This window comes from Filicampus tigris, chromosome 7 (assembly GCF_054856515.1).
Source record: "Filicampus tigris isolate MCC_2025a chromosome 7, RoL_Ftig_1.0, whole genome shotgun sequence".
Lineage (NCBI taxonomy): Eukaryota > Metazoa > Chordata > Actinopteri > Syngnathiformes > Syngnathidae > Filicampus > Filicampus tigris.
Genome location: NC_141223.1, coordinates 757,501 through 769,943, shown reverse-complemented (window position 1 = coordinate 769,943; position 12,443 = coordinate 757,501). Strand labels below are relative to the sequence as shown.

At 51.5% G+C, this 12,443-nt stretch overlaps 3 protein-coding genes across 4 annotated transcripts in view; 2 read left to right on the top strand and 1 right to left on the bottom strand.

Moving 5' to 3' along the window:
- The first annotated feature begins 416 nt into the window (after positions 1-416).
- Positions 417-1,465, top strand: LOC147144263 (odorant receptor 131-2-like). Its single transcript, XM_086036047.1, has one exon. The coding sequence runs from the start codon at positions 467-469 to the stop codon at positions 1,463-1,465; it is 999 nt and encodes a 332-aa protein (XP_085892173.1). The 5' UTR covers positions 417-466.
- A 1,608-nt stretch (positions 1,466-3,073) lies between these two features.
- Positions 3,074-12,443, bottom strand: part of LOC147144262 (interleukin-1 receptor accessory protein-like) — a 9,830-nt gene continuing 460 nt past the window's right edge. The window contains exons 1-11 of one of the 2 annotated variants that reach the window (XM_086036677.1): positions 10,927-12,443; positions 10,636-10,819; positions 8,886-8,969; positions 8,584-8,782; positions 8,403-8,490; positions 6,401-6,472; positions 6,183-6,315; positions 5,759-5,907; positions 5,479-5,622; positions 4,197-4,340; positions 3,074-3,868 (exon numbers count right to left, since the gene is read on the bottom strand). The exon at positions 10,927-12,443 is cut by the window's right edge and continues 460 nt beyond it. In XM_086036677.1, coding sequence (XP_085892803.1) covers positions 3,465-3,868; positions 4,197-4,340; positions 5,479-5,622; positions 5,759-5,907; positions 6,183-6,315; positions 6,401-6,472; positions 8,403-8,490; positions 8,584-8,782; positions 8,886-8,969; positions 10,636-10,819; positions 10,927-11,119 — 1,794 coding nt within the window. In that variant the 5' untranslated portion in view covers positions 11,120-12,443 and the 3' untranslated portion in view covers positions 3,074-3,464. Of the gene's footprint in view, positions 3,869-4,196; positions 4,341-5,478; positions 5,623-5,758; positions 5,908-6,182; positions 6,316-6,400; positions 6,473-8,321; positions 8,491-8,583; positions 8,783-8,885; positions 8,970-10,635; positions 10,820-10,926 lie in introns of both variants that reach the window. The other variant, XM_086036676.1, reaches the window with a different exon arrangement.
- ltbp4 (latent transforming growth factor beta binding protein 4) overlaps positions 5,406-12,443 on the top strand; it is a 35,721-nt gene continuing 28,683 nt past the window's right edge. The window contains exon 1 of the mRNA XM_086036673.1: positions 5,406-5,637. The gene's annotated coding sequence lies outside the window, so the exon portion shown is untranslated. The remainder of the gene's footprint in view (positions 5,638-12,443) is intronic.

The following is a 12,443-nucleotide window of genomic DNA, read 5'->3' as shown; positions in this document are numbered from 1 at the left end:
TTGTTCTGCTTTGGTCTCGGTCTCGTCGCAGTCTCAGTCCGCCTCCGCCTCGGCCTCGGGGTTGTCACGGTCTCGGCCTTGGTCTCGTCTCGTCTCGTCTCGTCTCGTCTCGGTCTGGACTCCCGTAAGTCTGGGTCTCGCCTTTGTCTCGGCGACTTCTGGCGTCGGTCGAGCCCCGGTCTTGTATGTCCGTCCAAGACCGGGTTTGGGCTTTTTTCCTTTGTCAAGGGGAGGCCTTGGGCGCGCCGCGAAGGTTCTTCTTCTCGTACCCTTGGGAATGCCGCATGCCCGTGTGCCGACTCGGCGCGCTCCCTCCCGCCCGCGTGACGCCGGCGAGGCGAGGGGAGGGGAGGGGAGGGGCGGGGCGGGGGCCGTTAGTTGTTGCCTACAGACCCCGCGCATGTGTCAACACGGAGCCAACATAAAAAGCGCGGCGGCGGCGGCGGCCGGCGTGCGCTCTGCCGCGATGCCGCTCGACACTCGGGGCGTGACTGTCTTCCGACGTCTTGCGCGTGCGTCCATGGCATCTTTGTCGCCGGCCAACGTGAGCTCCAAGCTGAGCCTGACGGAGCGAGCGGCGGGCGCCGCCTTGACCACGTCGGCCTGCTGCGCGTTCCTCTCGGTCAACGGGCTCGTGCTGTGGAGCCTGCGCAGCAAGCGGGCTTTCCGCCAGACGCCGCGCTACATCCTGCTGCGCAACCTGCTGCTGGCCGACACGCTGCAGCTGCCGCTGCTCCAGCTCATGTACTTGCTGTCCACCGCCCGCGTCACGCTCAGCTACCCGGCGTGCGGCGCCATGCACATGGCGGGCAACCTCCTGGCTCGCATCTCCCCCCTGGTGCTGGTGTTGATGTCGCTGGAGCGCTACGTGGCCGTGTGCCACCCGCTGCGCCACGCCTCGGTGGTCAGCGTCAGTAACACGGCGCGGGGCCTGCTGGCCGTCTGGCTCGTTTGCTTCCTCAACGCCGCCGCTCAGGGCCTTTTGTTGATGACCTTCCCGTTCGAGCGGCTGGAGAGCCTGCAAATGGCGAAGCTGTGCAACTTCAAGCTGGTGCTCCTGGTGCCCGCCGTGAAAGTTTACAACGGCGTCTACACCTATTGCGTCTTTGCTCTGGCCAGCGCCAGCATCCTTTTCAGCTACGCCGGCGTGACGCTGTCGGCCAGGTCGGCGGCCACCGACAAAGAGTCGGCCCGCAAAGCTCGCAACACGCTGCTGCTGCACCTGCTGCAGCTGGGCCTCAGCCTCCTGTCGGTGCTCTACGCCACGGTGATGTCGCCCCTGGGGACTTTGTTGAGCCGGGCGGCCTTCGTACGGGTGCAGGCCGCGCTCTTTGTGTGCTTTTTCCTCCTGCCGCCGTGTCTGAGCTCTCTCGTCTACGGCCTGAGAGATCGGAGCCTCCGGGCGGTGCTCGTCTACTTCCTCTGCCGCCGCCGCCCCAAAGCCGACGCCGCGCTCCGGTCCTGACTCTCAGAGCGTTTTGTCTGTCCCGACTCTGCCCTCTCTGCCGCCTTGGCGCAAAAGGAAACAAACCCGAAAAGTCTCGGGCTGACGGGTGGCGGCCCATGTTTTGAGCAGTCATATCTTATGTGTGAGCCGGCGTTATATTGCACAATAAACTGACCTGGTTTGCACTCATTCCCAAAATTGCGTGTCAATACATTTTGTGAAGAAATGACCAATGAACTTGTGCTACTGCAATGAAGAAAAATGGTTCATAAACCAGGCGGCAGCACTATGGGACAAACGGTCACTGAACTCAGCACTCAGATTGCTCGTTTGAGGAGCAACACGAGTTGTCGTTTTAATTTCGCTTCAAAAGAAATACAAAACAGCTGAAGGCAAGGAAGTTTTATTCGTATAGCGCATTTAATCGATTGAACGTATATTTTAACACCACACGAAAGACATGAAAAAACGAAATCAAAGTTCGATACTTCATTCGGCAAAGTTGATATGTTCAAAGGGAAGGGAAATAGAAAAGTAGAACTGTCATACACAATGTGCTTCACACAAGCAAAGACACAACTCCTACGAGCATTTAAAACGCAACAGTTAACATTCAAAAGCAAACCTGAGAAAACAAAAGTAGCGAACAAAATTACAAGAATGAGCGATGACAACATCGAAACACATCAGCAGAAAACTTTAAAAACATTTAAAAGTAAGGAAATACAAGTGAGTTTCTAAAATATATAAAAGGAAAAAAGGATTTGAATTTGTTCGAGGACCTTAATCAAGCGTATGAGGGGGGGGAAACCCCTTTTTTCTTTATTCTTTTCCCTCCAGGTGGCGCCACTTCGCTAAATTTTGGGCTTTGTGCCCTGGGCGCAGAGCGCACTTGGAGGCGTGGCTCAACCTAAACCTTTGACTCCGCACGCACGGATTCTAAGCGCCTTTTTTGTTCGACCATTTCCTCGGTGGCTTTAATGATGCGCCGTTTTACGATGTCACGCTTACTTTAAAACATTTTATTGAACATTAAAAAATGACAAACTCTCACCTGAAATTCATCGGGGCTGAGCTAACTGAACCGTGGCGGAAGTGGTCGAAACGGCGATTTGACGTCCATTCTGGGTGAACAGAGTGTTGTAGAGCCACGAAAGCTTGTAAAGCGTGTTCAGGGGCACCGAGAAAGGGGGGATTGGTGTTGATTCTGAATGTCTAGGCCATTGGGTTCAAAAGTTGTGGTCGAAAGACGTCCTCCACTTCGAAATGAGTGGGAGGAGTGCAGTAACACATATCCCCAGCAGAGAGCGCACTCCATGTATGGTTGAGGTTAGAATTTGGGTTCCAGTCAGTCGATGGTTTGTGATTTTCGATGTGAAATCACGTGTTTGAAAAAACGAACGCGACGTCATAAGACGGTGCTCCTTGAAGGGTGCCAAGCTTACAAAAAAAGAAGACAGAAAGCAGCTGCTTCGAGGTCGAGACCCTGTGTGGGCGGACTCAAACGTTCAGGTCCACATTGTGCCACGCCTTCAACCAGGATTTCTTCCATTTATGACACGGAGTAGTGCATTTATCATCAAATGAGCAGACAGACATTTTAACATCAGCATTAAATCACACATATTAGAGCACACATATTTATTTCAAATATTTGACCATAAAAAACATTTCCAGTGGTTGTTTATTTACTTCCATCCAACAGGAGAACAGTATTTAGGGGCGTTGTTAGCATTAAATGAGTTACCCCCCCCAAAAAAAAGCCTGTTATCCGAACAAAATTCCATAGTAAAAATGTCATTTCTTCAGGAAATATGGCAATACTCAACACCCGTATTGCATATTTTGCAGTATCAGGCAGCGCTAGTTCAAACGGGTTTGGCTTTCCAGTCTGTTTGTGTCCATGTTCCCTACCTTTGACTGGCGACCGGTCCAGGGTGCACCCCGCCCCTCTCCCAAAGTCAGCCGGAAGAGGAAAAAGCACTTTGCACATCTGTCAACTTGAGCGCCAGCTCGCTCATGAGCCTTTCAAGTTGAGAGGGGGCTGGTCCCAGTCGGCCGTGGTCATTAGCCCCGCCTCCTTGGCGCTCCCCTCATCCCCGCGGGCGGCGGGCATCCTCCTGACGGGCAGCTCCAGCCTCAGCCTCTTCCAGAAGCGCGACGTCAGGTCCCGCGTCGGCTCGCCCTGCCAGCGCACCGTGGCCAGAGCCACGCGCGCCCGCCTCAGCTCGCGCACCCACTCCTGCCGCCGCAGGCGCTTGTACTGGACCAGGATGAGGCGCAGGTGGCCGCCCGCCAGGCCGTCCACGCCCGCCCTGAGCTCCAGCAGGGCCTGGGAGCCCCGGCGAGCGTAGCCGGGGCCCAACACCACCAGCAGGCGGCGACTGCGAGCCACGAAGCTCAGAGTCTCGTCTGTGATGGCTGAACATGGAATCGGATGCACGTTAGCGACGTTGACATCACGTTTGCCACACGTGGAATCGTGTACACAAGCGTAAACCTTTTGGCCCGGCACATTATTCGCAAATACGTTGAAATGCACTTGTAAGCTAAATGCTGAAGACATAGCATGTTTTGCCGTCATGCCACAGACTTTTCCGCTGATCAAAAAAGTCATGTTTGTGCTTTGGCATCACTTGTTTTTTTGCATCCTTTACTGCTAATGGTGGCTAATTTTCCCATTCTTTTTTTCCCTCTGGCCAAGTCCCTGAGCGGCGTGACGTGTGCGCGCGTTAAAGTGTGAACTCACTCCCGCCTGGCAGGCTGTCTCGGTCAAAGATGCACACCGTGTATCCCAGATCGTTCTCCAGGACTCTGCGAAGGGTCCTCAGAACAAATTTCTCCTCCTCGCTGTTCCTGGCGTACGAGATGTACACGTCGAAGTCCTTATCGTCTGCACGCACACACACACACACACGTTATCGACAACAAATCACTCGACATGATGCAACTCAAAGCGGGGAAACAAAACGATTCTGCTGAAGTCTGTCAAGAGCACCAAACAGCGGCGATTGACACAATTGAAATGATTCTGCAAATTATTCTTACAAGACAAACATGAAGTATTGGGACACAGCGGCAGCAAGCGGAAGGAACGTTTCCAGAATGTTTGCGGAGCTGACATTGTCCACCCTTTTGGGAAGACGAGATGCTGGAATGAATCCGTTTTGAGTTGAACTTAAAAAGCAACAGATTAGCCTCGGATTAGACAGATGAGACTTGGAGCTGCCAACTGTTACCGATCGTCTGTATTTTGCTATGGAAATCTCTTTGAAAAACATTCAATGTTGCGAATATTGAAAAAAAAAAAAAATGAAAGTCACGGGTCCCACATCCTCATACATCGTCGTTAGCGTGGCGTCGGAATACGCCAAACGGCCACGTCTCGTCGAAGGGTAGCCGATGGTTAGTGACCTTTTTAATTAGGGCCGCGCCATATTGGGAAAACGTGCAATATGGATGAAGACCATAGCGATATTATTGCGAAATTTACCGAGAGAAATGACATTTTTATTATCTCATGAAAGAAGTATATTTTCTCATGCGGAAAAATAAGCAAGCTGCGTTCTCAGCTCAATAATTGTAATTCCCCTCGGGAATGTCCAAATGTTGGTTGGCTGTGCCCATTTAAGTTTGCATCTGATTGATCAAAAGCAGACAGGTCCATCAGAAAATGATGGCATGTTTTTGCGATATGCATATTTCATAGGCCATTATGGCGATATTGGGTTTTTTTTCAATATTTTCAATCATTTCTTTCAATTGTGGTCTTTGAAAATATGTCATCAATGTGGCTATCTCCACCGGGCTCAGCCCGACTATCAGTTCACGCTATTGCTGAAATCCCCCCCCCCCCCCCCCCTTAAACTTCTCGTGGCAATTTCCAGAAATCCACTGGACATTTTCCAGGCCAACCTGTGACTGACTAACAGCCGCGTCGCAACACTTGACTCTTGTCAGCTCCTCGGACGCGACGACAGGATTCCGTCCAAAAAGAGCCGGAGGAGAGAAAGCGTCCAGGCGTCCCTCACCCGTGTGCCGCTCGTCGGTACCGAACCGGGACCTGTAGAGCAGCAGCAGCTCCAGCCGGAAGACGCGGTAGAGCGTCAAGACCAGCAGCGACGTCACCAGCACGGCGGACAGACCCAGACCCAGCTCCAACGACGGCACCCGCGCTGAAGCAACAAGCGGTGAGGAAAAAAAAACCCAGTTCTTTACAAATGAAGTTGAGTAAGCACCGCTCGAGACAAGTGAACAAAACGGACGCCGTTTATTGAACGGGACAAGACAGACTGAAAAAATGAGGCTGACCTTCCTCCTCAAGCCGCGCTCTGCGCGTGTGGAATCCTCGCCGGTTCTTCACCGAGCAATTGTACGCCTTGCCGAGGTCCTCGGCGCCAAAGTCCCGGATCAGCAGGACGCTCTCCTCGATGCGATCTCCGTATTTGCAGCTCGCCGTCCTGAAGGGAAACAAACGCCGGCGGCAACGTGAGGCACTGGGCGACGTTTGAGAGCCGGCGCCCTCAATCGTGTTCCCGGAGGGCCGCCGTCCTGCCTGTTTTCCGGGATGTCTCCCCGCCGCATCACACCCGATTCAATCCATCCGATAATCGGCGAGGATCCCGATCGTTTGAACGGGGTGTTTTTTGCAGCGGGGAGAGCTCCGGGAAAACAGGCGGGACGGCGGCCCTCCGTGAACACGATTGAAGACCCCCGTTTGACACAAGTTTGGTACCTGTTGCTCGCGGAGAATCGGGGCTGCGCCAGCCGCTCCGGCGTCTTGCCGTCCACGCTCCACCAGATGGCCCGCTCCGAATCCCGCTCCAAGTAGGGGAAGTGTCCCGTGCACACCAGACGCACGTCAGAGCCTACGGCAAGCGCGCGTCACCAAAAGGCCCTGGCCCGCTCAAAGCCGCTCAAAGCCGCGGGCCGGCGGCGCCGGCGCCGGCTCACCTGGTTTGATGCTGAAGACGTGCTCAGCCGTGGGCTGGAGCACCCTGGGCTCTTTGGGCATGGAGGGCGGCGCTGAGCGACACAAAAGCGCACGTCATGTCGGTGCCGCTCGCTCGTTTTGCTCCGCATTTGTGTCTTTGTCTCTCGTCTGTGACTTTGTCACTGCCTGCGTCGATTCTTTTCTCTTTCTTTGTTTTGGTGTCTTTTCGTTGACATGCAGCAGTCAATCGCCCTTTGAAAGCCTGAATATTGGCAGTACTTATTTGTTTTTTGTCACTGTGTGTGGATTGCAGATGCAATGATTGAATTTTTGATTCCATTCCATTTTTGAAAATGGCTACCACACTTGTTTCTGTGCGCTAGCGCCGTGCTGCATCCATACACAAAGGCAATAAGCAATGATGCATCGATACATTGAAAATGTGCTCCGCATCTGGAATGGGAAAAAAAACCGAAAGACATTTTGGAGCACTCTAAATGAGTATGTTGGAATGACCTAGGTATGTTACGTCTTTCGTTAGGTGTTGCGGTTTAGGGCTTGGCTTGTTAGTGCTGAGATGTCCCAGTTCATAAACACAACAGTCTTTACTCAACTCAATTATGTGATTCATCGATTTAAATGTTTTTGCATCGATGCATATTTTAAGCAGTTTAAATTGATTTTCTTTTAAATGTGTGTGCGCGCGCGCGTGTGCTCGGTCAGGCGTGGGCCGATTACCAATTTGATACTAGAACGCCCCGAGGACAACGCGAGTAGCCCACGGGTCTGTTCTAAAAATAGCTCACCGGTGATGAAACTCCAGAGGTGGGTAGTAACGAGTTACATTTACTCTGTTACATTTACTTGAGTAAGTTTTAGGACATTTTGGACTTCTAGGAGTAGTTTTAAATCACTATACTTTTTACTTTTACTTGAGTGTATTTGTGAAGAAGAAACTGTACCCTTACTGCGCTACATTAGGCTACGTTGAACCCGTTACTTGAGTCCCCTTACGTACGTCTCCCTCCTCTCTCCTGCGCCGGGCTCTACCACGTGACTGTGTTTCACCAATCAAACGTAGCCCCTCACGTGAACATATTCAACTTCAGCCGCGGGAGTTTTCGGACGTAACGGATCGAAAATGCCACGCAGCAATGCCGACTATGCAGACGCAGTTTATACGAGTTTATACGAGTTCACGGGCTACCTTGTTGTTCTGCCTGCGGAGCCTGTTAAAAAAAAGCAGGCCTACAGGGGCTGACATTTTGTGCTACTTGGGCTTCATTTATTTATTTTATTTCTACTATTATTATTGTATTGTTTATTCAAGTACTTGAATTTACCTTAAGATTATTTCAAACTATTCTTTAATTAAATGTTATCCATTTCATTGATTGGATGGACTTTAATTTGCCTGAAGATGATTATTTTGTATTTTCGTCTGGTTATTTAAAAAAATAAATAAATACGTTGCTAGAGTTACTCAGTACTTGAGTCGTTTTTTCACCAAGTACTTTTTTACATTTACTCAAGTAATTATTAGGATGACTACTTTTGACTTCTACTTGAGTCATATTATTGTGAAGTAACAGTACTTTTACTTGAGTACAATTTTTGGCGACTCTACCCACCTCTGTGAAACTCCCAAAGAGAAATGAAAACAGCAAAAGAGTATTAAGATGGTACGTGTTTGTTCATCTAGCAAGTATTCTGAAATATTTGACATATTATTGAAAAATAAAATCTATTGTGTCCAATGGGAAAAAACGCCTTTGGTATTTTGCCAAATATGTCAAAAGAGGACATTGTAGCGCTGCAATTTGAAGACCGTGATACGGCGATATCTCCGCTTATTTTCGCCTCACAATGGAATATCAGCCCATGTCCTGGTGTGTGCGTGCGTGCGTGCGCGCGCGCGCGCGTGTGCGTGTGCGTCCTCACAGACGGCGGTGACGTTGAGGCCGCGCGTGAAGCGAAGCGCTCTGCCGTCTCTCCGGTAGTGCACCCGGCACGCGTAAACACCTTGGTAGTGGTCCGTCATGTAGTGAAGCTCAAGACGGGAGCCGACCTGCTCGCGGTCGCTTGTCCAGTCGCCAGGCCGCTCGCACGCCTGACGCGCAGAAAGACGCACGCGCTCAACAGAAAGACGACGGGTGGCCGTTTCCCGCCATCGCCCGAAGCCGAGCTAGCGATGCGTCCTCACGTGGTGCCAGGTGACGCCGGGCTCGCCGTCGGCCATGTCGGCGGCCTCCCGCCAGTCGGGGCACTCCAGAATCCGCCCGCCCTGCAAGGGAACGGCAACCCGACCGGGCGCGGCGGCCAGCGGCCAATCGCATTTCCAATCCGGCGGCCGGCGGACCACCATCAGCCGCACCCACGTCTTGGCGCGCGTCGACCGGTGCCTGGAGAAACAGGCGCAAGATGGCCGTCACGGCTGTGGCGTGATGCGCGCGGGGCGTGTATCTGTCTTTGTGTTTTTTTTTCCGTGGGTGTGCCGTTTCTGACCGTGGCAGGCAGGCGTAGTAGCCCGAGTCCTCGTGCCGCGCCGGCTGGAAGCACAACTTGTCGCGCTCTTTGCTCAGACGCCCACTGCGGCACAACAACGCAGCCACGTTAGCGCAACGCAATCATGTTACGGCGCGGTCCCGGTACAGCAAAATGGCGTCGCAAAACCTGCCCTCGGGCAAAAGTACAACTCGACATGGACGACGGTCCCGTTACGCTGCGACAGCGCAATCGCGTGACAACACCGCTGGAGGACAGCGCGACGCAATCGTTTTGCAATCGACACATTCAAGTGCAGAACACGACCATCTGGAGACAAACACATTTCGAAGTCCTCCATTTACAAACGAGTTCCGTTCCTACGCTGGCGACGTAACCCGAATTTCCGCGGATCCGAATACTTGATATTAAAAAAACCAAAATATCGTCACCCTCTTAAAATAATCACTTCAAGAGGGAAGTCAAGCCAAAGATATTTTTTTTCAAGAATATGTTCTATGCAGGTCCACTAGTTGAAACGAGGCATTCTGATCAATATTGCCTTTGTGGAATAAGAGTTAGGTAGGGGGCGGCCATTTTGTCACTTCTGCCGACTGAAAAGGACATCGCAACTGCTCCGGGAACCACCAATCACGGGTCAGCTTCAGAAAACAGGTCGGCCGCGATTGGCGGTCGCGAGCGGTCGTGATGTCCTTTTCGGTCGACAGGAGACAAAATGGCCGCCCCCAGAGACGGCTAAAAATGAGTGAATTTAGCTGCTTAACTCATATTCCACAAACGCAAAATGAATCAGAATGCCGTGTTCCAACCAGGGGCGGAGCCACGGGTGGGCCTGGGTGTGCGCAGGCCCACCCAGATTGACAGGCTGCCCACCCGGTGAAATTCATGACAAAACGTATACTTTTACGTTTTTAGTCAATTGTTCTTAAATTATTTTTGAATTTGAGCTTAGTTGTGCTTTTTATTTGATTTCATATTAAGAATGGCATCATTGTCGAAGGAAGGTCTGAACTTCATATGATTCTATTTGTCATTTTATTCGAATATACGACGTGTGGGACAGGAGGATTGTGCGAAGTGAGAGAAATATTTAGGCCCGCCCTGATTTTTCCAGGCCCACCCATTAGCCCCACCTTCTGGCTCCGCCCCTGGTTTCAACTAGGAACATAGTCTTGAAAAATATATGATTGGGTTGAATTCCGCTTGAAGTCATTTTTGCTGATTTTTTTCAGAAAACACGAAAAACTGAACCACATTTTGATGATGTGTTCAAATGTTCATTTCAGGCGTAAAACGGAATGATGCGTTTCACTAAGGATGCGGCTGATTTTACCAGCGGTGGCCAGCATCCTGCATGAGGAGATGTTCAAGGCAAAAAAATAAAAGATTTGGTCAACATATGACTTGGGCCATCATTTCAAGAGGCTGACGATATGCGGGAATAAAAAAAGAAGAAGAAGGAGCGGAGCGAGAAAAGGAAAAAAGGAATCGGCGCACAAAGGCGATGGCAATGGACAATTCCGAGCCGACGTCCATTTGAGTCACGCCGTTCACAAGCGAATGGCGGAAAAGGCACGGGCGTCGTAAACTCCATTCATCAAATGCGCCTGGATCCACAGCTGTTCTCATTTCATGCAACAACTTGAAATGAAATTCAACACCGCATTTTTTTTCTTTTCAGCACGGTAAAGTTGACTCGTCGACAAGTCGGTGGCTTCAAGTATTGATGACCGTGTCGCTTTCAGTTGACCTGTGCGCGATGGGCTGTTCGCGGGCTTGTCCTCGGAGGAGGCGGTACCACGTCAGGTCGCGTGACCACGACGAGTTGTCCAGGGACGGCTGGCCCAAGGGGGGGCACCGCACCCACGCCGCCTCGCCCTCCAGGACACGCACAACCCCGGACGACGACTCGTCCCGGTCGTGGCACCCCGTCCCTAAGCGCACACGCACACGCAGTTAGCCTCTAAAAAATCAAGCCTAACTTCTGCGTTTGTTTCCAATCGAAGCAGCGACAAGCCGGCGGGTTGAGGCGGGCACCTACCCGGTGGGTCAGTTGAGGCGTGGAGGTCCGCCGTCACCGTGGCAACCAGCAAAGGCACCAGAAAGCCCGCCAATGTCCTGCGCGCGGATACGACCTGACTTTCTCTCAGCAACGCGACGTGCGTGCCGACAGCTGCCTCGAGTCTCCTCCTGAGCGCAAAACCGGCAAGGCCGCCCCGCCCGCCTTCAGTCATGTGCTAGGCTATGATGGGCCCACGCCAAAATAGCCATATTCCCATCGCCGGTGCTCAATTTGAAGTGGAATTATCCACTTGATTCATAGACATAATAGCCTTATTCATCGATAGTTTGGAATGTGGTCTTTTTGCCGACGCGCTGCCAAGGGCAAAGAGCTTTCCGCCTTGGAAACGGAAAGAGACCGCCGGCTCTGGCCCCGCTCACCTGAACCTTGTCAAGGCATTTGATTGGATGAAGAACGGTGAGGGGGAAGGTCTCGTAGGCAGCGGCGCATGGCGGAAGTGATAACTGCGGAAAGGGCATCGATTTCGGATTGCGATGTTTGGTTTAGTATTACTTGATACGGAATCAAATCCCACTGCTACGGCCCTTCGCCATCATGCGCTCGTTCCGAGATGGCCGATCAAGGAGTCTGACTGGACCGCCATTTTTCCCTCCTCATCGTCCGTCATCCATCTTATGGTGATTCTCGACTGTGTGTGCGTGCCAGCCAGCTCTTTAAAAGGAACAAGACATGATTTGCCTTCTCACTTGTTCCTATTTCATGTACTTATGCAAATACAGAAAATAGAACTTTACTGTCACTGTCATAGGAACCAATTCAAATCTATTAGGCATCCTGCCACAAAAATAACCGTACAAAGTCGATGGTTCATTTAATATTCCAACTTTTCAGCGAGTTGACACGCTGCGGGAGTATGAAGACCAGGAATGGGCAACTGGCGCCGGGGGGCCTAATCGTTACCCAATCGTAACAGAGGTGGAAGAAGGAAGTGCTGACACTGTGGCTCACGAACACGAGCAGATGCACGCCGCAGATGCATGGCCATTCCCTCCCAAGGACGGACGCCCATTTTGTGGACGGACGGACGGACGGACAGAGGGAGGACGAGAAGTCTTTTAAAACGGACGGAGTAAGCAAGGACGGACGTGGGTTTTGGTCCATCCCGAACGTGTTGTGTTGGCTTCTTTTGAAAAGCAAGACAACTGCATGTTCTCTTCTTCAGTAATTGCCCGCTCGCTCGACGCTTTTCTTCACGTGCCTCCCAGTAGTCACGTTGCACATGCATATTCTGCCCTCTAGTGGTTCAACGCCCGTCATAAATGCCACAGGAGTCAGGACGCCTAATCACTCATCTCGTTCAATGGAAAAAGTTCAATTGCACTGTGCAAAGTAAAAGCTTTCCAAAAAATCTTTACATTTAACTTAGTGAGAGGGCGTCTACTTTTGGAGTTTGCGCTGATCACGCGTCCACCCTAAGGTTAAGTGTCATAGTATTTCACGTTATGTCATGATATTATTTCGTCTTGTATATTAAA

Coding starts and splice junctions, on each gene's coding strand:
- LOC147144263 (XM_086036047.1), top strand. CDS start 467: ATGCCGCTCGACACTCGGGGCGTGACTGTCTTCCGACGTCTTGCGCGT.